Genomic DNA, 25832 nt, shown 5'->3' with positions numbered 1-25832 from the left:
AACAAAGCAGAGCTTTTCTGCCTTAAGGACTAATTAGAAACTTAGAAGAAAAACAGGCAGTTCCACTGGTGCTAGGAAAAGGACTTCGAAACAAGATTCTTATGTTTGCTGGTTAAAGATCTGGATTGTTGCCCAAACCTTTATGTCTGTTTGTGTGTGGGAGTGGAGGAGAGGGCTAGGTAGTTGTTACCTTTTTCTCTTCCAGAGTTTTTTGTTGCTTGTTTCTAGTTGTAACTAAAGAAATTTCATATTAGGCTCAGAAAAAGAACAAAAGCTAGTTGAGAATTTTCTGTGTCAGTGTCAGATGAAAGGGTTTATTCCTCAGGGTAGCCAAGATTGAGTATTTTACCTGTTAAGCAGGAGTTTTGACTATTCTCTTTTATGATTCCGCCATCTGCATACATTTAAGAATGAATGCTTCTCCATTCTTGAGGATAGTTCTTATAGTCTCTCTTTATTTAATTTTTTCATATTTCCTTGCTGTCTAATTGTGTATGCAGTTCTTGCAAGAGACAACTGACTGTTCCTCAGTCTGCTGAAAGGAATTGTAAGGGTGTTAGGTATTACTCTTCCTGCTTCCCTCTAGAAGGTAACTTCTAACAGTGTGTAACTTCAGGTGACTTGATCCAGTAGGTGTGTGAAGTATACTTCTACAATCAGTTTTCTTCTTATGAAGTTTCTGATTTCCAGTTAATAGATGATCTTTAAAGCTATTCTCTTTCTGTTTGCTTTTACTTCTAAATCTCTGTTCTCTGTTTAAGTTTTCATATCATCTGCATAGTAGCAAAATACCCATTGTGCCTGCTTCTAAACTACATATTTTAAAGAACTATATTGTTGAGCAGAATTTACAATGAAACAACAGACACGGCTTTATGTGTTATGAGCATTCATATAATTTTGATTATAGAACCCAGCTATCTTCAGCCTAGCATAAGTTAAAAAGAGAAGAAAAAATGGCTGTTTTATCTTCCATTCCAGATGCCTCATCTAGGCCCAACAAATAACCCAGACTCAAAAGTTCCCAATCTTGCAATGAGCTCTGCGCTGAGAAACATCTCAGAGTTTTGCCAACAGATTAAATTTAATTTTAAGAACCTCCAGGTGTAGTCTGTTACTTCAGTTACACTGTTGTTTTAATGTATTATGCAAGCTGTACACTTTGCATTGGAAAGTATTTGTGAAATACAAGGAATGTCTCAACTTTTTGTTAGTAATTTAGGAGAACTGCTGGAGGATTGCATCTACCAGTAGAACAGACACTGATGAAATTCTGATTAAGCAGCATCAGTCTCTTTTTTTGGTTGTTTGTTTTTGGGGTTTTTTGACTACCTTCCAGTCCCATCTGGGTGGTTCAGGAAGGCTGGTAAGTTCCAGCTTTTTCAAGATATACACCAGAGTAATACAGCATCATCATTCAGGTAGGGCTGAGGCATCACAGAGTGGAGCAGTGAATTCCAATTGACGTTCTTTTGCTTGAACACCATATAGCAGCCAAGATCTAAGAAGTTCAGAAGAGCCTTAGGCTGCCATCAACTCCCATCTTTCCACAGGTTTACGCCATCTTGCAACACACCATGTGAACACTGACTAACTGTGCATTCAGCAGTGACTTTTGTGCAAAAAACTCACCTAAATCTACATGTTTTTCTTTTCAGCTAGTGTTTTCACTTTATCCTAAACAAAGGGACAGGTACCAACAGGAGAGGTCTGTAGAGCTATTAACACTGCTTAGTTCCGTTGCTGATCAATGAACGGCTTGCAGTTGCCTGGACACTGTTCTCTAGGTAGCTCAGAGATATGATCTACATGTCTCTTTTTCCTCACCTATGGTACTTTGTTAGTAAGCATCCCAGTATGCTCTCTTGGCATCTCTGGTGGCCTGGCTGTTTCTTTAGACAGTTTGTTTCCTTTTTAGCATTTTTGCATTTGTGGTTTTTTTTTCCTTTCTAAGTTTAGGGGTTTACATTTATTTTTATTGATTCTAACTGTGCTGATTTCAAACTGTTTGTAAAACACAAGATATTTTTAAGTGCTAGTCCTGCCTTTCAGAGTACTCACAACTCCTTTCAGTCTGATGTGATCCACAAATGTTATTACTATGTTACTTATACCATTAACAGTCTTGTAAAACAAAATATGGACTAAACCCAGGCTGAGGAGAAGTTAACTTGTTTCTCACTCATTCTCACAATGTACAGTAGTACATTGTTCAAAATTTCTTCACAGTCTTCTTCTGAACTATTGATGGCTGCACCTTGAATATGTTTTATTAACCAGTTTTGGAACCAGCTCTAATGATTCCATCTGGCCTCCATCTCTTTACTCTGCTTAGAGGAATGTCAGGACACTATCAGGAGCCTTGCTGAGGCCAGTTAAACTATCACTGAAGAGTGTTGGATTGCTTTTACATGACCGCCCTTTCGTAAGTCCATGTTGGCTGTTCATCATTACCTAACAATTGCCAATAATATACCAATCAACTGCCAAAGTTTTTGACCCATAGCCTACTGCAGTCCTCAGTTTCTAGTTGCCCACCATACACTTCATCATCAGACTCTTAATAAACAGGCATCACAAGGTGATGTACAGTTTAATGTTAAGTATGAATTCATTGTCCCCTTGCTTCAACAGAAGACCACAGTTTGGTAACTGATGTTCTGTCTCCTTATAAGTTGACTGTTCAATAAGTTCCTCTACTATCTTTTTGCAGAGGTCAGCTAGCAGGTCCATGACTACTTGAGTACTCCTTTGTAGAGATGTAGTTGCCTTTTTTGCTCAGATTTTTCAGGCACTGTTTTCTGTTTATCCTTAATCACTTGCTTTCTTTCCTTATTGATTTTTAGCACATAGCTAGATCATCCTTGCTGCTAAGGGTGACTGCAAAGCTCTCCTCAAATCAGACAGGACTGCTGTACAGGCAGAGAGGGTAAAAGTATGGCCATGGCATAGATGGACTGCAGCCTCCATAAAAGCTGGGACGTCACATGCACTAGATTAATGTGGACCACTGTTTTCCTGCAGTTGTCTGAGGTTGTTGTTTGATCAGAAATGCCATTCTGACATTATTGAAGAGCCACCTACAAGGACTTCTGTTTCCACCTTTGCTCTCTTGTTTTGAAAACTCTCTGTGCTGATCTCTGACTCTAACACCCACCTTTTTTCCATGCTGGGGTAGCTAACTTTTGCATTAGTGTATATTAGCAGCTATGCCTTACCTTTACCTCTTGTTAGTAGCTCCTGCCAGTAATTTCTGAGTTGGTTCAAACCAACTTTGCTGTAATCTATTATTCTTACTATATTTCTTCTGCCTTTCTTCCCTCAGTGGTATGAAAAAAATGAAATAAATCAGTTGAACTACATGAAATGAAACTTTAAAGATTGCAGGTTTCTTCTGCCATTGGACTGAATTATTTTGTGGGTGCTTTCTGTGAATATTGAGGAGAGTCTGGTGTACTAATCTTGGTGCTCTGGAGAAACATATTTCCTCTCAGTTACCTGGGCTTCTACAGACTTTACCAGACAGCAAATTTGGCCCTTCATCCACATACGTTCTTCTTCTTTTGTAAATGAAAATTCATGCAATTTCCTCTTCAAAGAGACTGATGACCCCTTATCTGGTGTAATTCAGAGATGTGTTATATCATTGTTTACAGTGGCAACTTCTGCAATATCCTGTAACACATTTTTTTTTGCGTAGTTTTTTTGTGAGTAACAATAACCTGAATATACAAAACCTCTTCTTTTTAAAACGGGACAAAAGTAGTCTGAGGAATGAACAGACTTCCTCCCTCTCCCTAGGTGGCTTCTTGCTTATGTAGTTATGGAATAACCTCTAAAAAAATCCCTTTTCATCCTTTCTGATTTTGGAATGCCACTGATGAGTCGGAATTTCTCTTCCAAATGGATCTCTTTTCTTTCTCTGTAACTCTGTCATCGGTCTGTGCAATTGTTACTGCTTTCAGATTGGAGAAATGTCCCATCCGCATTTGGCATGGCCTTTTGACCCACGAGCAACTACTCTTGTTTATGTCTTCTATTTTAGAAATACCTCTCATATTTTCTGTGAGCTGCTGGTCTTTTAATATGAGCAGAACTGCATTTAGTGGAGTTCAGGGGTTTTCTGTGCTTGTTAAGAAAACCAGTAGTAAGAGATTAAGTGCCACAGAATAGATATAGTAGTCACAGAAATCAAGGCACCACACAGGAGTGGCAGACCAGAAGGGTCAACTGTCCCATGGCATCTGGTAATTCTAAGATGCCTGCTAATGCTTGCTGAGGTTAGGAAAGAGTCTTATACAGAAGGGAAAATCTTACCTCTGTGTTTTCCTGTCTTCCCACTTGGTTGCCCTGATGGGCTGCAGGGTAGTTTTTTTTCACTTGGAATCTGCTTAAGTGCATCTTGTTCTTTTAAAAATCTTGAACTGAACATTCATGGTGAAATATTGCAGATGTTTTGTTACCATCTTATGGTTAATTATTCTTAAATCATATTAAATATTAGATGATTTGTTTGCGTGAAAAATGACTAAGCTACTCTGATTATTCAATTTTCAGATTGAGTACATGCAACTGTACTGTCACTCTGGGATTTCCGAAGAATTCAATACTGGCCTCTTTCTGCTCCCATTAAAGTAAATTAATTAGCACTTAAGAATTCTTCACCTCAAATGTTAAGCCCCAACAATACAGTCTGCTTTTTAAATTCATGCTTTGATTTGTTTAGTGCTTTCTACATCAGACTGCATTATTATCATAACAGTTCAGTTAGTGGTCCTGGCTTGTTTTTATCCTTTGGTCATTTACTAGTTCATTAAAATATTTGCCTCTGTGTTGTTAATTTTTCTTCCTCTGCTCTATTATACTGTGCCTTTGCTTTGCAGAAATGAATCTGCAAATATTGCTGTAGAGATTGCAGTTACACTTCACCTAAGTGCAAGGTTATTCTTTCTTGTGTAGCCTTTTCCAATTGCAAGGACCACAATATAATGACAGAAATCTGTTAGATGTGTGTTAGAATCTGAATTATATAAGAGTGCAGATGTTATTTGAGGTTTGTGTCAACTACAAAACAAGAGGAGTCTAGAATATCATCAAACTACATTTCTAAAAGGTGGGACAGGGGACTGACTTAGCCAAATTCTGGCATTTGGAATTTGTGTGGGGATGATTGTAATTATAAGGTGCTGTCTCTGCTTAATTAAAGGCACTCCTCTGCGGAAGTAAGAAAGCAATTTACTCTCCAACCAGGCTTTGCACAGTTCTGTCAACGAAGCCTAAGTACCCCTGGCTTTTCTGGTCTTCATCTGGTAAGTTCTGAGTTTATCTTCTTTATACAGGTTTGGCAGGTACATTGCTTAATGTTTTGGGTGTAAATTAAGTCATCTTCTTAAAGCAGTCTTGCTTTGCACTGGCTTCTGCCTGAAACTGTTGAAAAATATTCCCTGGTGAGCTGAGAAAAATATTCACTTGGAAAAAATGGAGAATCGTCCTTGGAACCTGAAATAGAGTGTCTTTCTGCAGGCTACTACAAATCAAAGTTAGCTGGTAAATGTTGGAGTATATTGCATCTATTCTTTGCTGGAAACATTTGATTCCATCAAATAAATGAACTGTGTGGTGATCACAGACCACTTGCAAAAGGACATCAGTGAATAAATAGGAAAAAGGAAAGGTAGGGGCTCAGCTAGCTTGGCTTAATTCACAGTTTCCAGACCTAGCAGCAGACAGCACACTGACCTGGTTTTCAGTGCTGTAGTGTAAACATGTTAAGGGAATACTGAAGTGTGCCCTGATTGGCCCAGGTATAATTGAGTCAATCATTAACATGTCTCCAAATCATCTTCAGCCTTCCATGTGTAATCCTCTCTAAAGAAGTGAGACATATGACACTGCCCTTATGACAAATGGGAAAAATACTACATCTTTTTAAGTGCTTAACAGGAGGATGGGTATTCTGCAAACATACTTTGCCATAAATAAAACTGACTAAGATTTTGATACTCTCCTTTTTTCTACCCACTTTTTAAAAAAAATTTTTGTGACACCCAGTAAGTAGAAGCCCAAAAAATCTTCATGCACCAGTGATTGTGAAAAATGTAGAACGCTAGATGTAAGCAGTTATTTCCTGTGTGTCAGGGCCTCCCGCCACTACTCACTTCCTTAATCTGAAACGCTGTGGTGTTTCAGCTTGTTCCTTGTGGTTATTCAGCCTGGGGAGGTTAGGTCCCTTCCTCTACATGCAGACAACTGCTTTTGCTCTTGAGAAACCTGATAAAAATTCGTTTACCGAGTATTACACTGTAGCTGCCATTTTGTGCGCTGTCGTAATCTACATGCCTCTAATCCATCATCCTTAAAAAGGTATGTTTGCAGTAATGATTTATGGCATTTTCTGTAGAATAGTTGTTTTGCACATTAGAATGATACATGAAAAAGAGCTTTGACTTCTCAGTTGAAATAGTATCTCTGTTTCTTTTGATAATTTGCACCAGTCGTTAGGGATACCGTCACCCTCCATCTGTGTTTAGCTTTTTTACCATCTTTTTTACATTTGTGTCTAATTTACGATAGTCAAAAGCACACACTTCTAGTGATTAAAGATTATTGTAAACACTTCAACTAGGAAAAGTTAGAAAACAATGAAATACAATGGATTTGAATTGTCAGAATGGAATAGTGTGCTTTCTGAAAGGAAGTGCAATGCTTAATCAAAAATTAGGTTCTCCTAAGCAAAAATATTTTGTATGAAAAACATTACATCTTCAGCAACTGAAAAGACACAGTGTATGTTTGTATGCTTTGAGCCATGTTTTACATGATTCTTTTGTGAATTATTTTTTTAAATAGATCTTCATATATACATGCACAATCATGTAATGTTTTCCCCACTGGCAGTCAATGAACTTCAACAATATTGTGCTGATGACTAATAAAAAATCAATAGCTAATAAAGATCACTATTTACTTATAACTGTTGATCCACTATGCTCAGCTCTGCACTAGGTACAAAGCAGAGATAGTGCTTAACCTAAAAATATATTAACAGCATAGTGTTTTTCTTCAGCTGGCTGCCTCATGTTTGCCAGACTTAACTGTCAATTTTAGGTTTGCCCTTTGGATAAAAAGAGCAAAGAAAAAGAGAGATTTTCCTAAAGGTGTTTTCAGAGAATTGTTCAATCCCTTAAATGTGCAGGAAGAGGGGTGAGCTCAGAGACTTCATTTATGCAGAAACCATTACATTTTCCCTATAAAACAGGAACCTGGAGCAAGGGGTGGTGGTTTGGTTTGTTCAAAGATCTCTTCTACGTAATTTGGAGGAGTATTTACCACATCTGTTTTTTCCAGAAGTTTAAACTATTCCGCTTCTTTTAGACATTTTTAGCACATTTCTTCTAAATATGCTTCACTCTCTGTAAGATGTTTCTGGGTTATTTTTAGCTGAATAATTTTCTCACCTATACTTCTAAAATGCTAAAAAGGCTCCAAAACTTGTATTTACCACTAGTCACCTTTAACTTATCTTCCTGTCTGCAGATGTGGCATATTATGTGCACGCCATTTTAGTTCCGTTACCCAGACCTTTGCCACTGTTAAGCACCTTCGCATATTTCATAAATTGTGGAACTTCTCATCGCCCTATTGAGCTAAAATTCCTGATGTTGTGGGGAAATTATGTCACGTCATGCTCAACAAAAGTCCTCTTAACTTTCGTGAGAGCCTTGCATAGGTAGTACTCAGTAATAATGAGTGAAGAATTCACAGTTTTGGCCCACAGATCTCATTTGTGAAGAAAAATATTGGAGTATAAGGAGGACAGCTGCAGAATGCATGTAGGATGTGACAGTAACCGCAGTAACGTTCAATATGAAGGCAGTGTTGGTATCAGGGACATTGGGTGCTGTATTTTCCCAACAGCACCATAAAGGTAGATTATCAGATCTATGTTCTGACTTTTTGCTGGCAGCTCCAGAAGGCAGTTTGTGCTAATGTGTGTGGGTTAATCAGTGAAATGCAGTTGCTGCTTTTTATGGACAACAATGATTTGATAGCTGTTTTTTGCTAGAATACTACCTCTTAGTAAATAAGTTATCCCAGCACTATAATTCCAATGCTCTAACTATTTTTCTGTGCTTTACTGTCCTGAGCTTCCCTTGACAGTTCCAGAACTCGTAAACTATAGGTTTTCTGAAGCCGTAGTTTTTTAATCTGTTAGTTACTTGTCATAAAATTACTATGAGATGCTGGTCCCTACTCAACTGGTCAGATGTTTTATTTTCTAAACAGGCTATTTTTGTTGGTTATAAAACAAAATAACTTTCCATTTTATCTATACATAAAATAGCATACAGTTTTAATGTTTAAAGTTAAACTTACGTGCATGTGGAACTTTTCTAGGTACCGTATCAAACAAAATTTTATGCCCCTGTTTTTGATACTAAGCAGATTTTAAAAAGAGTCAGACAGCTTCATAGTGTTTATGAGTAGCAGAGCATGTGCGTGTTTAACTTTGTTCTGAACCGACTTCTTTGTAAGAATGGTTGATTAAATGTAATCAGATATCAAGGTGCAATGCCATGTCCTGTAGAAATGGTGGATTTCTAAGGTCTGCAATAATAACTTAGGTAGTTTCTATGTAGTTACTGTACTAACCCTTGAAAAATCCAATACAATTAGAACTCCAACAATATGCAAGCCAGTAATATTCAGAGATGGAAAATAATAATTTCTTCTGATTTTTGGTAAATTTTGCCCCCAAGTTTGTTTGGAGTTGAAAGCACACAAACATTGCTAATAGTATCTTTGAGGCACAGCACCTCAAATAAGTGACATCATCATGATGGCAGCCATACGTGTTTATAGTTGGTCCTTAGCTCAGTATAACTTCCAAGACTTACTGCCTTGGCCGTATTATTGTAGTGCATCAGATGTGCTGTACAGTTCGTTGGCAGCTTGTTGCCAGCTGGCACTACCTGTCACCATCATTTTGGCCACTGCCCTTGACCTCTGTTGCTCTTACTCACTGCTGCTTTTTTCATAATTCTGTTTAACACCATGGATTGTACAAGGAGGACTAGGTGCACTCCAGTAGAACACATCTGAGGGCATCCAAGATGTACCTTAGTCAACTGTCCTTCTACCAGCATCTAGGAGATCTTGATAGAGAAAATAGATGCAAATTTGGATTTAGGTACAGGATCTTCACTTTCTTCTTTGTGTTTTAAAGCTTTTCTCTCTTTGTTCCCTTTCTTTTTTTAACTGAATGTTTCATTAGCAACTTTTCTCTGCATTAAATCCAGTGGCACTGTATATAATGTTAGAAGTTTGTTTCTGATATTTAATAAATAATATTACAATGACAAGAATTAATTAAATAAGCGTAAATTCCACTATTAAGAAAAAAAATCTGTTGCTAAAATAAACACCTTTTTATTTCTTCCATTAGCCTTCTTTTTATGATGCAGTAGACCCAGTAGATTTTGAAGGCTTTGTAATGTCGCAGCTGAACAACTTGGACTCAGAACTAGCTCAAGAACTTGGTGACTTCCCTGAAGATGACTTGGACATTGCCTTTACACCCAAAGAATGCAGGACCTTACAGCCCTCTATGCCAGAAGACGGGTAAGTAGACTTCCTCTCCCTTCAGAATGCTTGCAGGTTTAAGAATAGTTTTGAAGATGTTGATCCTGCCTCCAGTGAGCTGTTATGCACTTGCTGAACTTTAGGCAGATGAACTTTGCCATTGATTTTGTTAGGACTGTGTTTACACACTTAAGATGATGAAAGTGCTTACACGACTTCCTGAGCTATCTGGTAGCAGCAGAAGTGAGGTAGACATAGATGAGGAAGAATAATAAAGAAGGACAGGAGGGCAGAATGAAAAGTAACGTTGTAGCTGTGATCCCAGACATGGAAGTTGATTCTGATCAAGTAGTAACCATAAGAGTAAGCATAATATTGAGACTTCTATCTTTCTTCTTTTTTTTTTTTCTTTTTTTTTTCTTTTTTTTTTTTTCCCCAGCTGTGTTTTATATAGCATTGGTAAGATCACTAAGCATCTCTTTCTCAGTAGCATCTTGCTTAAATAGGGGAAGTAGTTCATGCTTCACAAACTTTTCGGGAAAAATGAAGTTTTAATTTCTACTGTAGAAGTCACTTTTGATTTCAGGCTGAGATGAATAATAATTACGAAGGTTTCTACTATTTCCAACAGCTTTTAAATTAAAATGGGTAACATGTTTTAATATTGGTGCTCAAACCTCCTGGAAATATTTAAGCTGATTTCATAAACAGGTAAACTAAGGGCTACAGAATTTTTCAGAATGGGAAAAAGGAATGCTTTGGGGAGTTTTCTGATGCGGTCTAGGAGAATCCTGTGCATTGTATACAAAATAATATACAAGGGTTGTTTTGCTGTAAGTGGTACCTTCAAGTAGAACCATGAAGGCTTATTGAGTTTTGCAAGCAGTAACAGCCAGATAAATAAGGTCAGCAGCAGTTTAGCCCCAAACTGTCCTGTCTGCAAAGACAGTTAATGCTGTGATGTGTTTAGGACATGGGGTTGGCTCCTTCCAGTGTATTCAGGAAGTGAGCGGGACAGTCTGTGTTCTCTGCTGTACTGAACCTGAATACTGAAGGGAACGATAGGCTTAGCTGTCCTGGCTCACAGGGTTGACCTACATCCCCCTCTGTTCCTGCAAACGCTGTTACAACCTGGTCTTATTTATACCAGCCCACTGTACAGAGTAGAGCTCAATACAACAGCAGTATTTGGTCAGTGTTTTCTGCCCAACACGTCAAATGCCATGAGGCTAAGCAGGAGCCATGGTTTATATAATTTTTTGCCACCAGTGCACTAGCTGAGAACTACTCTCTCTAAAAAAAGATCTCAGCCTTCAAGTTCCTCCTTGGCCTAATGCATCTCTCAGGAAGTTCAGGTGAGCAGAAGATGACAGAGATGAGGTGCCATGCTAGGTCACCAGAGGACTCTTTTAATCGTAGAGCTCATAGGGATTATGTAACATTTGTACAGAAGCTTCTTTTCACTTGAAGATACTCATAGAAAATGTTCCAATCTCTGTCATGAATTCCTGTTTTCCTGTGGACTGGGAAGAGAGAACGGATGTGGGAAACTGAATATTTTGATGCTTGAAGTTCTCATTTATTTAAATGATGGACAGAAATAGTAAAAGATTATCCAACTTTGAATGAAATTTAAAGTATAAGATGACGATTTCTCCCATTTACAGAGTTACTTCCCAGCATTCCTACTGTTTAAAGCAGCAATAACCTCTTCGTTTTTCCAGTAGGAGAAAATGTAGACTCATGCTGTACAATCACTTTTAAGGCCTGATTTGCACCGCAGAGAGTTTTGTAAGGAGTGAGAGGCAAAGCTGAAATAGTCAATATCAACAAATATTATTTCAGCAGTTTCTTTTCACAGTAGCTTCACACTAAGCCATTGACACTGCCATTATTGATATTAGTGCTTTTACAGAAAATCCTGGTCAAAGATGGCAGGATGTGTTAGGGAAGATGAGAGCAGCAGAGGTACATGTACCATAGGTAGTACTTGCAGGCAGTGCAGACTGTGTGGTGCACCAGAGCAGGAAACAGGTACTACCAACCAAACTGTGTTAACATGTTGCCTGCTTGCACAGCAGGACATTTGGTCCCACCTGAAACAGATGCAGAAAGTGACCACCTGCTTGGTCAATCAGGCAGTGTCAGAGGCACACAGTGGTCTGGTGTAGACTTAAGGTTCCATCCTGCAGCTCAAGCATGAACCCAAATGAGGCATTACCTGATCTGAGTAACTGATAGCAAATTTGTTTAAGAGTTCTGGGTAGAAAGTGATAAAAAGTATCATACCTTTCACCCATTACTGCATTGCATGTGTATCCTACTCTTTTAGTCACTTGGATTGGAGGATATAACAAGTGATTTTGGCACAAGTCACTGAAATTTTTTAGAATAGGAGTGGGAAAATTATGCTAAAATATCATGACAGGAAATTCACAGATATCAAGTTCACCTTATAGCATCTCAGTTGCAATCAGTATCCATGCTACCAGGCAGCACTGACAACCTCCTACATGAAATGAGACTTATTTGAAAATCATAAAATTAAATCGTAATATATTCTTAGACCCTAAAGTTTACTTAAGCTGTCTGATTAAAAACAAAGGGGCCCTTTCTAGAATTGTCTTATTTTCTATGAGAAAGAAAATTACGCCAAAAGCATGCAAGACACTATGTATTTGCAAGAGTCATGGAGCTGAAGCCTCTGAAAAAAAATACCTCTCCATATTGAGACTTGTTATCATGTTTTGATGGTTACTTGGTATAATTTCTTTTATTTTGCTGTGCTTCATAGCAACATTAGTCTTATATTCATGAACTACATAGTGTGGTAGCAGTTACCTCTGTTTAATGTATGTCTGTTAATCTATAAACATAGTAATAAAAACCTGAATCAGGGAATTCGGGCAATACACAGAATACTTCAAATCTCAAACAATACTTTAGCAGTTAAATAAATATAAAGAAGAGGACTAATAGAGAGGCCTTTATCTGAACACCATGTTTAGATAAATTTCTTTCTCCTTAAGGTGTGAACTAGGTACTGAAATATTTACAAAATGTTGCTTTCTTTTCCCCAGGGTTGAACTGGACTCACATGTCAGAGACTGCGTTCAGATGTATATCCGGGAGTGGCTGATTGTGAATCGAAAGTAAGCTACATACAAGTAAATAAAATATTAAATACTTTGCGTCTTCTTGGTGAGAGAGGAACTGCTTGCTGTTATAAGTCATCCTAAAGAAAAAGGGTTTGAATAAGTGACTGAAGAGAACAACTGACTTTTCAGTACTGTATATAACTATATTGTTTTGTTTGAGCCAGTGAGCTGTAACTAAATATTGTTGCATCTACTTCTTAATTATCCGGCACTCTGGGAATTAATTGGGAAGAAATTTACATTGATTGTCTGTAGTGATGATTTATCTAAGTCAGGAATACTACTACTATTTGATCACGCTAAGAGGAAAGATGACAGGGATAAAGGTTATATTTCTATGCTCTTCATTTTCCTCTCTGTTGCCTGAAAATTCATAATGATATGATTTCTAATTACATCCGTCGAGTGCTAGAACCCCAAAAAACAAGGATTATGGGCTTTCCCAGCAGCCATTGATTGTATTCATGCGATTATTAATGTAACATTCAACTTTAGTATTATACATCGGTAAGCAATCGGGCTCCATGTAACTCAATCCACAGAATTGAACACGTAGTTGCTGCAAGAGATTTAATTTCCTTTATTTTAATTTACTTGAATTTAATTTTATTGCTGCATTTCAATCCATTTTATTTCATGTATTGAATGTGAAGGGAACTCTCAGTGCTTTCTGTGCAGGGGTGTCTCTCCCCAGACTCCCAGGGATGTGGTCTGCTAGTGGACCTCGCCTCTTTCCCAATCACGCCCCTAGTGTTCTTCAGGAAGAGGTTTTTGGAGCTGTGTTTTTTTCGGGCCACATCCTGTTTATCCCCTCCTGCACTCATGCCCTATTCTTGAGAAGCAGTAGTAGCAGCCGATGGTAGAGTGCTGGCACTTTTGCTCCTGTTTTGGTTTGCCTCTTTGCTTGCCCTTGCTACTCTCTTTTTCTGACCTGATGTACATCCATGGGGAGTGTGTTGTGTGTTGACTCCTGGTGATCATAAAGGAATTGCCTTATTTAATTATTTATGCAGCTTGTGCAGGGACAGAGCAGCTGCTGAGGGTTATTAACAGACTTCCTCCAGGGGTGATGATGAAATTGATTCTCAGAACTGTTCCACAGTGAGTCACTAAAAATATGCTAGCGGGTTTTGCAAGCTCCCCACCTGCAGTGCTTGAAGCACAGGCTTAGCTCTTTAATGCAGTATTGTTCTGAGGGCACGGTAAAGAGCCAGCATGCAGCTTTATGTGTGCACATCAGTGAGAAGTGAGCAGTAAAGTAGGTAAGGTGAAAAGTAGAACATAGCCACTTTTACACTTACATGTGCTTGTAGAAATATGAACGAAGCCATAGAAGTACACATGTAAGAAATTATTTGTTGCGTATTTTGCTGTTTCATTCCCTCATTAAGATAAGGGAAATTTGCATTCATAAACTTAATTGAGCGGTTGAGTCTGTGGTAAATGTGATGAAGGGCCCTGCCGGAGAGCTAAGCTTTGATGTCTGAATCTAACAAAACAAGCAAGTTATTAAAATTTGCAAAGAAAAACATAGTGTAAAAGATGCTGCAGTGTCACCTAAACCAGTGATAGATTGTTATTGGGACTCTCATGTTATGCTTGGACACTATGCTCAAGACCTGGATGAAGGCATTGAGCGCACCCTTAGCAAGTTTGCAGATGACACTAAGCTGAGTGGATCTGCTGGAGGGCAGAAAGGCTCTGCAAAGGGATCTGAACAGGCTGGACCGCTGAGCTGAGACCAATGGGGTGAGGTTTAACAAGGCCAAATGTTGGGTCCTGCACTTGGGGCACAACAACCCTGTGCAGTGCTGCAGACTGGGAGAAGTCTGGATTGAAAGCTGCCTGGAGGAGAAAGACCTGGGGGTGTTGGTTGACAGTGACTGAACATGAGCCAGCAGTGTGCCCAGGTGGCCAAGAAGGCCAATGGCATCTTGGCTTGGATCAGAAACGGTGTGACCAGCAGGTCCAGGGAGGTTATTCTCCCTCTGTACTCGGCACTGGTGAGACCGCTCCTCGAATCCTGTGTTCAGTTCTGGGCCCCTCACCACAAGAAGGATGTTGAGGCTCTGGAGAGAGTCCAGAGAAGAGCAACGAAGCTGGTGAAGGGGCCGGAGAGCAAGTCCTACGAGGAGCGACTGAGAGAGCTGGGGTTGTTTAGCCTGGAGAAGAGGAGGCTGAGGGGAGACCTTATTGCTCTCTACAACTACTTGAAAGGAGGTTGTAGAGAGGAGGGTGCTGGCCTCTTCTCCCAAGTGACAGGGGACAGGACAAGAGGGAATGGCCTCAGGCTCCGCCTTACAGAAAGGTTCATTGGGTACTGGAACAAGCTGCCCAGGGAGGTGGTTGAGTCACCTTCCCTGGAGGTGTTTAAGGGACAGGTGGATGAGGTGCTGAGGAGCATGGTTTAGTGATTGATAGGAATGGTTGAACTCGATGATCCTGTGGGTTTTTTCCGATGTTGTCATTCTGTGAGAAGAAGAACAGAGAGGAATCAAAAACAATGAGAAAAAGTAGTTGTAGAGAGCTTTGCACTGTTTTGAGTAGGGCTGGGAAAACTCCAGTTGCCTACTTGGGAGACAAAGATTCATAGAACAGGTCGCTGAACTTATGATCTGGTGAGCTATTGATGGGAGGAATGTATAAGTGGTTTTCATCTGCTCATGGATATAAACTTTCAGAACAGGAGACTGAAGAGTCTTCAGTGGGTAGCATGAGTAGAGGTGGTCCTCGTGCCCCAGAGCAGAGAGGTATGTGGTAGAGAGACTGGCTGCAACTGAGAGGTCCATGTGTTTTTGCCAGGGGCTGAATGATACACTTGTTCCTTTCTCCTTTCAGTTGTCCTTTGTTTCTTTTCCTTGTCCCATTTTCTTAATTCATTGTGTGACCATTCATTAAAATATGCACTAACAGCAGGTTTTGCCTCTTATAAGTTTTGATTTTTACTGTGCTTTTTAAAATAAATAAGCGGTATAAATAAAGATGCCAGGAATAATTTAGAGGAAAGGCATCTCTAGAGTAGCTTGCACACCACAGGGAGAGTGTGATCTCAGACAGGTAGATCTCTGTTAATAATTTGTTCTCCACTGGAGATAGTGAAAAAATAGTCAACAACCTCTATTGGATGCTGAAATGTTTTAAAGTAAGATCATGAGCAATTTCTGTCTTTCATTCTGGATGATTAAGGTGGTTCCAAAACAAGGTCACATCCAAGGAGAGGGAGGTTGTGTCTTTTATTGCTTCAGTTTTCATTTGCAGTGAACTGGTAAACGATTAAAATGTGAACAATTAAAATTAAAACATAACAGAGCATATAATTCAGTTACTCCCAAAATGTAATTAAGAAGTGTCTCCCTTATCAATAATTGCTTATCATTGCTTTATGAAAGCACTCAGATGTTTAGACATAGCTTCGGGAGTGTTGCGGTAAGGAAAATGGATTAAGCAGGATACAGTAACTGAGGAGGCTGATTGCAAAATAGGCCATCATTGGATTTAGCAAACTGCGTACTAAAGTGGAAGAAATAGAGCTCTGGATGTGTCTGGTATGGTTTTTTTTTTCAGGAGTACTGCTGTTTTTTCCATCTACCACAAAAATGTATTTGAAATTGGTACCTTGCTGCAAAATTTTGGGAAGATGACAGCAGAAGGGGTTAGATTGTGCCATAGCAATAGCCCTCTTCAAAAGTAGGCACTGTTTGAGAGGTGTGGGTGCAATTAATTTGGGATACCAGCTAGGCCCAGGAGAAGAGAACAGTAAGCTCTTCGATGTATGATTGCAGGAGAAAAGAGCCAGCTAGGAGATCAGCCATCCCGATCCATGTCCTTAAGGTCACAGGAATAATCAGCATGTCTGATGAGGAGCTTAGACCTGAATTTGTACCTAGGTCAGGTTTTGCTGCTGTCTCATGCTCACAGTCAATGCAAAAATGATCTTATTTAATTTTCCTTCTTTTAAAATCATTCTTAATGTACAAGGTAGAGTTACAGTGGTATGATAAAACAATTAAACATTGTAAAATGTTGCGTTTTTCATAAAAGCTGTGCTACACTGTGCTTTTGCACAATAATGTTTCCAGTTACTTAGTATTTTTTAACATTTGTCTTCTCTGTTTTATTTTCCCTTAACTTCTTGTTGTGCTGCCCTGACTCACTCGGTCTTCTCTGTGAAAGGAACCAAGGGAATTCAGATACTTGTAGACTGAAAAACAAGGGATCCCGAAAAGATTTTCACAAGACACTCCAAAAACAAACGTTTGAATCAGAAACATTGGATTCTGGTGATGCAAACTTTCAGGTAAATCTTCATTACTTTGGGAAAAGTGATCAAATATCCCAGCTTTTCTCAAAGGAAGCATCCTAGGCTGTCTGTAGTGGTGTCAAGCAGAAGTCCATGTGTGATCTTAGGTCTAATGGCAGAGGTGGCGTTAAGGACCTCTCTGCCAGACAAGCAAGAGACATTTCATGACACCACAGTGCCCAAGCTACATCTTGCCATTGTGTTATTTTCCAGCAGGCAGGGCCCCGACATGTCCATGTGCTCCCTGAGGAGGCCTCAAGGACTCCCCTTGCCTCCTCTGACTTTGACCTGCGCAGCCTGCAGCCCGACCCTCGCCTGGAAAACCTGCTTCGGCATGTCAGTGCCGAGGAGTTTGAGAGGCAAAATGAGGAGGCACGGCGTACCAACAGGCACGCTGAGCTCCTTGCCCTCTACCCCTCCATGGATGAGGTGAGTGGAGAGGATGACTGGCTCACAAACCTTCCTGAGCTACTTGTCCCAGCATTTTTAAAGTTAAAGTTGCACCACGGTTGAAAAAGGGGCTTTGTGACTTGTATAAATGTCTCCATTGGTTTATAATGCGATGAAGGCATGTCTTTGTCGGCTTCCGTCAGCTATCTTGAATATGCACTCAGGAGGTTGTACTCAGACTTGCGATGTTGACTGAGGCTTCATTACACCCCACTTGGTGTGGGTCAAGCCCTGTGCTAGTGATGTGGGTGTGTCAGGGTGTTACCCTTCACCATAAAGCTTGCTTGGGGGCCAGAAATGTAAATATTCAGTGTAAATGCCCCATGGGAGTCAGAAGTGTAAATAATTTGAAATATAACCCAATTCTCTTCCATTATCTGAAGAGATGAAAAGCCCACTGTATGGGGGAAGGTGCTAAGTCTGTAGCAGTGGCCCAATTAACTTAATATAAACATGTTGTGTAGGCATATAAATTTATAGTTGTTTTAATTGAATATGACTAGAATAACTGTTTCACGATAGGAAGATGCAGTGGAGATAAGGCCGGTGCCAGACTGCCCAAAGGAGCATCTGGGCAACAGGATTTTGGTGAAGCTGCAGACTCTGAAGTAAGTATCCTTTACAACCCCTGCTCACCATTTCTCAGTTCATAGCAGCGTACTGCTGCCAGTCCTGCTGCAGGTGTCCTGTTCAGCAAGTGTTTATATACTTGCTTGTTCTTTCTTGGAGTAGCAGAGTATGATGTCTGTACATCATTACAGAAGTCTTTAAACTGTCAGGGTGGAAAGGAGTTGGAAATAAGCCCAAATTATATACTTCCATTAAGTATATACTAGATTGATCTCCGTACATACTACTGGACTTTATAAACAGAAAAAAAAATCAAGGAAGCTATGATAACTTTTAATTGGGATCTGAGACCAACTTTCTTACAAGTTTAGAAATTAAATTGCATGCAGTTTGCTTTCCTTCTTTTGCTCTTAAAATGATCTAAGAAAATGGACTAATAAAAAATCCTCTAGGCTTTGAGAGAGCTGAGGTCTGGAACTAAATATTTCTCCTTATTTTATAATGGAAGTACCAGTCGAAATATAGCCCTTTCATTTTTTTATTATGCAGAGTCATAAGACTGCAGTGTTAATCAGTGTCTTGTGTGTGTTTCCTTAACAGATTTGATATAGAGATTGAACCTTTGTTTGCATGCATAGCTCTCTATGATATAAAAGAAAGAAAAAAGGTAAGTGTGCATACAGTATTTTTGTTCAGTTGGCTGGGATTTTTATCTTTGGAGTGAAAAACGACAACTTTTTCACATGTGCAGTCTGATCCAGCATTCTTCTTATTCAGTCAAAGTCACATGCTTGCAATTGTTTAGTTTGTAGTTCTAGTTATTACTTTTGACTTATTTTAAGATTTTATGCCTTTTTACTTTACAATGCATTTTAATTCTTTTTCTTTTCAAGATCTCAGAGAATTTTCATTGTGACCTCAACCCTGATTCATTAAGAGGATTCTTGCGTTCTCATACACCCTCCATTGACTTGTCTACTCAGGCAAGATCAGCAGTGTTTTCTGTCACTTATCCTTCATCAGATATATACCTAGTCATAAAGGTATGTTATAGTGTTACTTTAACACCATTCTTCGTGTTCCTGGCTATGCCTGCTGCCTGAGTTCATGGACCCAACAAATGTGATTTTCCTGAGCTGAGATGAATTGTGATAGTTTTTAATAGTACACAATCAGGTGTTCGTTCATTGGTGTATATTCGTTCCCAAACTAAAAAGTTATATTGATACCTGTGTTCTAATTCTACTAAGTATTTAGAATTGCCTATCTTTGCCTAAGCTAAATTTAAATAAGGTGAAATAAGCCATCTTTAGAAAGTTTAATTACATTTGCGGGGGCGGGGTTGGCTTTGGTTTAGTGCATTTTACATCATGTTGTCTATTTAATTCTGAAACTGAGTCACTGTGAATCACTTCATTTGGAATGCATTCATTTTCCTGATTTCAGTGAAAATGCAGTAGTACCCAACTGATGGTGTTGTCATGTATATATTTCATGCTTTCTAACAAATGAAATGGAAACTTGGAGAAGATTTAATATCAGGTACTCCATAAAGACATTTGTAAGAATTATGTATTGCACATTTCAGCAGGGTCTTTTGTATTGCTAGAGAAGCAACTTGTAGTGGGTAATGTTTTTCTTGCAAGTGTTTTATTTTACCACTTTTTGTAGATAGAAAAAGTGCTTCAGCAAGGAGAAATTGGAGACTGTGCAGAGCCCTACATGGTTCTTAAAGAGAGTGAGTCTGGCAAGGTAAGTAAATAACTGTAAAGAGAGTGTAAATCAAAAAATGCATGCACAAGGGAAAGAAAAACAGAGAAAGAGCAGACTCTTTGGAAGATAATCCCAAGCACATTGGGAAGGAAGCTGGTTGGTGCATCCGTGGTGCAAGCAATCCAGTATCTGCCACCATCAGGAAGCAGTCATGAGAAGGCAAGATGCACTTTCATTACTGACCATTCTGGAAAGCAGTACTGACAAAGTTTTGAGTCACAAAGCAGGCAGGGGCAAGCAAAGGAGATGACAGTGCAATGTGGAGTTATTTGTACCTGAGATACATGTTATTGATTTGGATGGGCAAACAATCTGTTGTAGTATCCTCATGACCAGTTCAGTACTGTCACTCATAGATAACATGAGCTCTGTTCAAGGAATTAATGGTCATTTACGTTGCTGGGGCTGATTGACAATGCTTCCTTGACTTCTGCACATCTTTCACTTTTAGAATATTGTTTTTCTACCTGATGAAGGAAGTAGAACCTGCTAATGTTTCATGCTGGGCTCAAGAGTCATTGCAATAAGATTTGTGTTGTCTAATCTAATGAAAATAAACCATTAAAAAGAAAGGAGAAGTGAATGTACAAATCAAAACAGCTGTTAGCTTGACAGTGATGGACCAAGAAAACATTAGAGATAAGATTGCAGATTAGTTACTGAACTGTAAATATGTAATTTCCATTTTTTAGCTGTAGTAGCACTAAAACAACTAATTGCTTTTTAAACAATAATTGTTTTCTTTCTCTTAGACAAAAGAAAAGATTGAAAAACTGAAAGCCCACGCTGAATCCTTTTGTCAGCGGTTGGGGAAATACAGAATGCCATTCGCCTGGATACCTATAAGCTTAACTAGTTTCTTCAACCTTTCAACACTTGAACGAGAAATACCTGAGGCCGAAGGTTTGAATGGTAGTTGTCTTAACTTTTATAACTAATGAAAAGCAACTCTTCAGTAGGACTGTACATGGGAAAGAGTATCATTCACTCTGGCATCAAGAGTGAAACAACATATTCCAAGTCACATCTTCTTAGCCTTCCTCTTCAGTGCTACAAACCCAACTTAATATGCTCACTGTTTCATCTCTGAGAATTTACTTTTATTTATACTAAATATTCTTGTATGTTTTAGGCCCAATTTTCGTTGAACACTGACTTTGAAGAAGTAGAACTCCCTTTTCCATTTTAAAACAGGGCTATCAAAATACATATCACCTTACTTTCTGGAGTGTAACTGGTCAATGTTGACCAACATGCTTCATGAGCCATGAACTTAAAATGTGAATAAGCTCATGCTCTGTGGCAGAAGTAATGTCACTTCGTTAGGTGTATCCTGGCATTCCACTATTTCACATTGTCTGAAATAAAAGTAGTGGTACTCTCTCTGTCCTCTGATGTTGCTGGCAAGCTGTCAATTTCTGGTGTATTCTGTGTAGTGTATTTTGTACTGATGTGACACAAAGCAACTTGATGTTTCATTTAATTTCCCATTGAAGGGAAAGGATCCACTAGTGACAAGAGGGCAACAATGCTACAGGCAAGAAGACTTTCTGAGAGAAGTCTCAGCTCAGAAGACAGTTATCCAGTATCAAACTTCAAAACAACCTCTCTGACGCTCAGCACCTTCTTTAAACAGGTACTCGATACTCGTTATTTCTGATTGCCCAAGACATTTTTCATCTATGTAATGCAAACTGTTTTGGAAAAAGTAACCATTTATATTTCTGTGCAGACAGAGGGTAACTGCTGTCAAGTAGGCAGTAACCCACTTGTTTTGCATGCCTCGAGGATATAGTTCACTCAGAGGTTTTTCTCAGGAGTGTTGTAATAAAGGTAATGATTTTTGTCTTTCTCCTGATAGGAAGGAGACAGACTCAGTGATGAAGATCTGTTCAAATTTTTAGCTGATTTTAAAAGATCATCTTCCTTGCAGAGAAGAATTAAGACTTTACCAGGTACATAATTCATTTTGGATGTAAAAGGATGTATGTACTTTTCTCCCCAAAACTGTTCTGTTAAATTCCAACTCCAAAATATAATTAACTTGGGCTTTAAGTCTATAGTGTATGCTGTTTTGGAACTTCCTGGCTTCACAGTCTCTACCTAAGATGCCTCTCAATGCCTCTCGTTCTTGTGGGAGACTTCAATCTTCCTGATATCTGCTGGAAGTACAATAGAGCAGAAAGGAAGCAGTCTAGGAGGTTCCTGGAGTGTGTGAAAGACAACTTCCTTGCACAGCTGGTGAATGAACCAACAAGGGAAGGTGCCCTCCTGGACCTGCTGTTTGTGAACAGAGAAGGCCTTGTGGGGGATGTGGCAGTAGGTGGACACCTAGGACAAAGTGATCATGAGATGATAGGGTTTTCTGTTCTAGGTGAAGTGAAGAAGGTGGTTAGCAGGACAGTAGCATTAAATTTCCAGAGGGCAGACTTGGAACTCTTCAGAAGGCTGGTTGGCAAAGTCTCATGGGAGACAGTACTTAAGGGCAAGGGAGCCCATGAGGGCTGGGAGCTCTTCAAAAAGGAAATCCTAGCAGCTCAGGAGAAAGCCATCCCCATGTTCTGGAAAAAAAGCCAGCAGGGGAGAAAACCAGCTTGTTTGAACAGAGAGATCTTGAGTGATATCAAGAAGAAGAGAAACGTTTATGGGCTCTGGAAGAGGGGACAGGCCTCTTGGGTGGACTACAGGAGGGAAGTGAAATTGTGTAGAGAAAAAATCAGAAGGGCTGAGGCTCAGCTAGAAATCAGATTGGGAAAGTCTGTGAAAGATAACAAAAAATCCTTCTATAAATATATAAATAATAAAAGGAGGACTAGGGAGACCATACAGTCCCTATTGGATGCAGAAGGAGCAACAGTGACAGGGGATGAGGAAAAGGCTGAGGTACTTATTGACTCCTTTGTCTCAGTCTTTAATTGTAAAGAAAGTTGTTCTGTCTGTGTACAAACCCAGGAGCTAGAGGAGCAAAATGAGGCTCCTGTGATCCAAGAGGAGGTGGTCAGAGCCTTGCTAGCCCAACTAGACACCCACAAGTCTATGGGGCTGGATGGGATTCATCCAAGGGTATTGAAGGAGCTGGCGGATGTGCTGGCCAAACCCCTTTCCATCATCTTCCAACAGTCCTGGAAGACTGGGGAAGTCCCACTGGACTGGAGGCTGGCTGATGTTGTGCCCATCTACAAGGGCCACAGGGAGGATCCAGGGAACTACAGGCCTGTCAGTCTGACCTCAGTGCCAGGGAAAGTCATGGAGCAGGTGATCCTGAGTGCTATCATGAAGCACATGCAAGAGAACTGGGTGATCAGGCCCAGTCAACACGGGTTCACAAAAGGCAGGTCTTGCCAGACTAACCTGATCGCCTTCTATGACAAAGTGACTCGGCTGCTGGATGAGGGAAAGGCTGTGGATGTGGTCTTCCTGGACTTCAGTAAAGCCTTTGACACAGTTTCTCACAGCATTCTGCTTGGGAAACTGTCAGCCTCTGGCCTGGACAGGCGCACACTCTCCTGGGTGGAAAACTGGTTGGATGGCCGGGCCCAGAGAGTGGTGGGAAATGGTGTGAAATCCAGCTGGAGGCCAGTGACAAGTGGGGTTCCCCAGGGCTAAGTGCTGGATCCAGCCCTGTTCAATGTCTTTATCAATGACCTGGATGAAGGCATCGAGTGCACCCTTAGCAAGTTTGCGGACGACACTAAGCTGGGTGGAAGTGTCGATCTGCTGGAGGGTAGGGAGGCTCTGCAAAGGGATCTGAACAGGCTGGACCGCTGGGCAGAGTCCAGTGGCATGAGGTTTAACAAGGCCAAATGCCGGGTCCTGCACTTGGGGCACAACAACCCTGTGCAGTGCTACAGACTAGGACAAGTCTGTCTAGAAAGCTGCCTGGAGGAGAGGGACCTGGGGGTGTTGGTTGACAGCGACTGAATATGAGCCAGGAGTGTGCCCAGGTGGCCAAGAAGGCCAATGGCATCTTGGCTTGTATCAGAAACGGTGTGACCAGCAGGTCCAGGGAGGTTATTCTCCCTCTGTACTCGGCCCTGGTGAGACCGCTCCTCGAATCCTGTGTTCAGTTCTGGGCCCCTCACCACAAGAAGGATGTTGAGGCTCTGGAGTGAGTCCAGAGAAGAGCAACGAAGCTAGTGAGGGGGCTGGAGAACAAGTCTTACGAGGAGCGGCTGAGGAAGCTGGGGTTGTTTAGCCTGGAGAAGAGGAGGCTGAGGGGAGACCTTATTGCTCTCTATAACTACCTGAAAGGAGGTTGTAGAGAGGAGGGTGCTGGCCTCTTCTCCCAAGTGACAGGGGACAGGACAAGAGGCAACGGCCTCAAGCTCCGCCAGGGGAGGTTTAGGCTGGACATCAGGAAAAAATTCTTCACAGAAAGGGTCATTGGGCACTGGCAGAGGCTGCCCAGGGAGGTGGTTGATTCACCTTCCCTGGAGGGGTTTAAGGCATGGGTGGACGAGGTGCTAAGGGGCATGGTTTAGTGTTTGATAGGAAGGGTTGGACTCGATGATCCGGTGAGTCTCTTCCAACCTGGTTATTCTATGATTCTAAGCACAGATGTGTTTGAGTTCTTTTGTCTGTGTGAGTGAGTATGAAGATTTTATTTTGCTTGACTTCATAAAATTATTTACTTTCATTCCTTATTTACACTGTACCTATTGGATGTCTTTTGTTATTATTCAAACTGTTTGAAGACAATGCTTTAAAGCAGATTCCTAAGATCCTTGCTGTTTCCCGGCAATATTTTTTAAATAGGTCATATTTTTATAGAGGGAGACTAAATGTGTACACGTTTCATCTTATTTGTATATTTGGGTCAATGTTAGCTAGCAAAGTAAAGAAGCAGAGAGAGAGTGTTTGGCTACTGTCAAAAACCTGATCAACTTAATTTTTCTTTTTACATAAATTACATCTCAGGATCTGGGTTGTAGAGGAACTTTAAAAAACATGAACTAAGTGCAAAGCTGTTTTACATTTTTAGCTGATTGCCAGAAATGACAAGTCTGAGTTCCCCAAGTGGTTTTCATATATCACGTCAGGGAATTTAAATTGAAAGTTGAGTTATACTTGTGTAAATGTTACCAGTATTAACTGTTTAACTGCTCACCACAGCAAGCATGGCTTTTCTTGTGGGTGGTGTCTACTTTGGCAGAGATTAATTGGAGTGGAATCTGAGTGGGGGGAGTGAGAGAGAACTGTATTAGGCAGCAGCCCTTTTATCATTTGTCTCCCAGAGAAATTTTATATTATTTGTGTTTGAAAGGTATTAGGACATCAACCCAGCATATAATATCCCTTCTTTCTTTCCTGTTTCTTTGAAATAGTACAGGATAGACATAAAGCATCAGATGCTGGACTAACATGTAGGGATGTGTGTAGGTTAATTCCTGCGTATCTTTCTACCCCTGTGATTTCATTCTTATGCAGCCTTCAAGCCAAATAACCTGTTCTTATTTCTGCACTGTTGCTGTGTAACCTCATATATTGATTTAGTTTTGGCTTCTTTTAATGCATTGGTCATTTTTTATTTTTTTCCTGAAATTATGTGATTTTTTTTTTAAAGGAACACTGAAACTGGATATTTCCCCAGCTCCAGAAAACCTTTCTTGTTGTCTGACACCCGAATTATTACCAGTGAATCCATTTCCTGAAAACCGTAATCGTCCTCACAAAGAGATTTTGGAATTCCCAATTAGAGAGGTGTATGTTCCCCATACCATTTATAGGTAAGAAATATTATGTATTTTATAAATTCTTAAATCCATTTTAAAAAGTAATTGTGATTTAGATATATTATTTCCAGAAATAGAAAATAAAATACTTCTAGAATTTACAAAGACGGTGCATTAGGTTGATCTTTAAATCTTACTAGCCATTACAAGATAAAACACCTTCAGCATGTTCTGTAGTGTATTTACTGGTCCAATTATGTGGTCCTTTGAAAATTTTTCTAAAATGTCCAAAAAAAAGTCCCTAACAGCTCTCGTTGACTTGGCATG

The 25832-nt window shown here is 39.9% G+C and overlaps 1 protein-coding gene across 2 annotated transcripts in view; it reads left to right on the top strand.

The window, feature by feature from the left end:
* DOCK8 (dedicator of cytokinesis 8) overlaps positions 1-25832 on the top strand; it is a 95279-nt gene that overhangs the window by 10905 nt on the left and 58542 nt on the right. The window contains exons 2-14 of one of the 2 annotated variants that reach the window (XM_069881108.1): positions 5207-5309; positions 9446-9621; positions 12663-12734; positions 16914-17037; positions 17257-17469; positions 18013-18098; positions 18661-18727; positions 18954-19103; positions 19732-19812; positions 20586-20745; positions 21330-21469; positions 21695-21788; positions 25397-25559. In XM_069881108.1, coding sequence (XP_069737209.1) covers positions 5207-5309; positions 9446-9621; positions 12663-12734; positions 16914-17037; positions 17257-17469; positions 18013-18098; positions 18661-18727; positions 18954-19103; positions 19732-19812; positions 20586-20745; positions 21330-21469; positions 21695-21788; positions 25397-25559 — 1629 coding nt within the window. Of the gene's footprint in view, positions 1-5206; positions 5310-6198; positions 6364-9445; positions 9622-12662; positions 12735-16913; positions 17038-17256; positions 17470-18012; positions 18099-18660; positions 18728-18953; positions 19104-19731; positions 19813-20585; positions 20746-21329; positions 21470-21694; positions 21789-25396; positions 25560-25832 lie in introns of those variants that run through there. The other variant, XM_069881109.1, reaches the window with a different exon arrangement.

Source organism: Phaenicophaeus curvirostris, chromosome Z (genome assembly GCF_032191515.1).
Source record: "Phaenicophaeus curvirostris isolate KB17595 chromosome Z, BPBGC_Pcur_1.0, whole genome shotgun sequence".
Lineage (NCBI taxonomy): Eukaryota > Metazoa > Chordata > Aves > Cuculiformes > Cuculidae > Phaenicophaeus > Phaenicophaeus curvirostris.
Note: the sequence above shows the minus strand (reverse complement) of the source record. Positions and strands in the feature narration are given on the sequence as shown.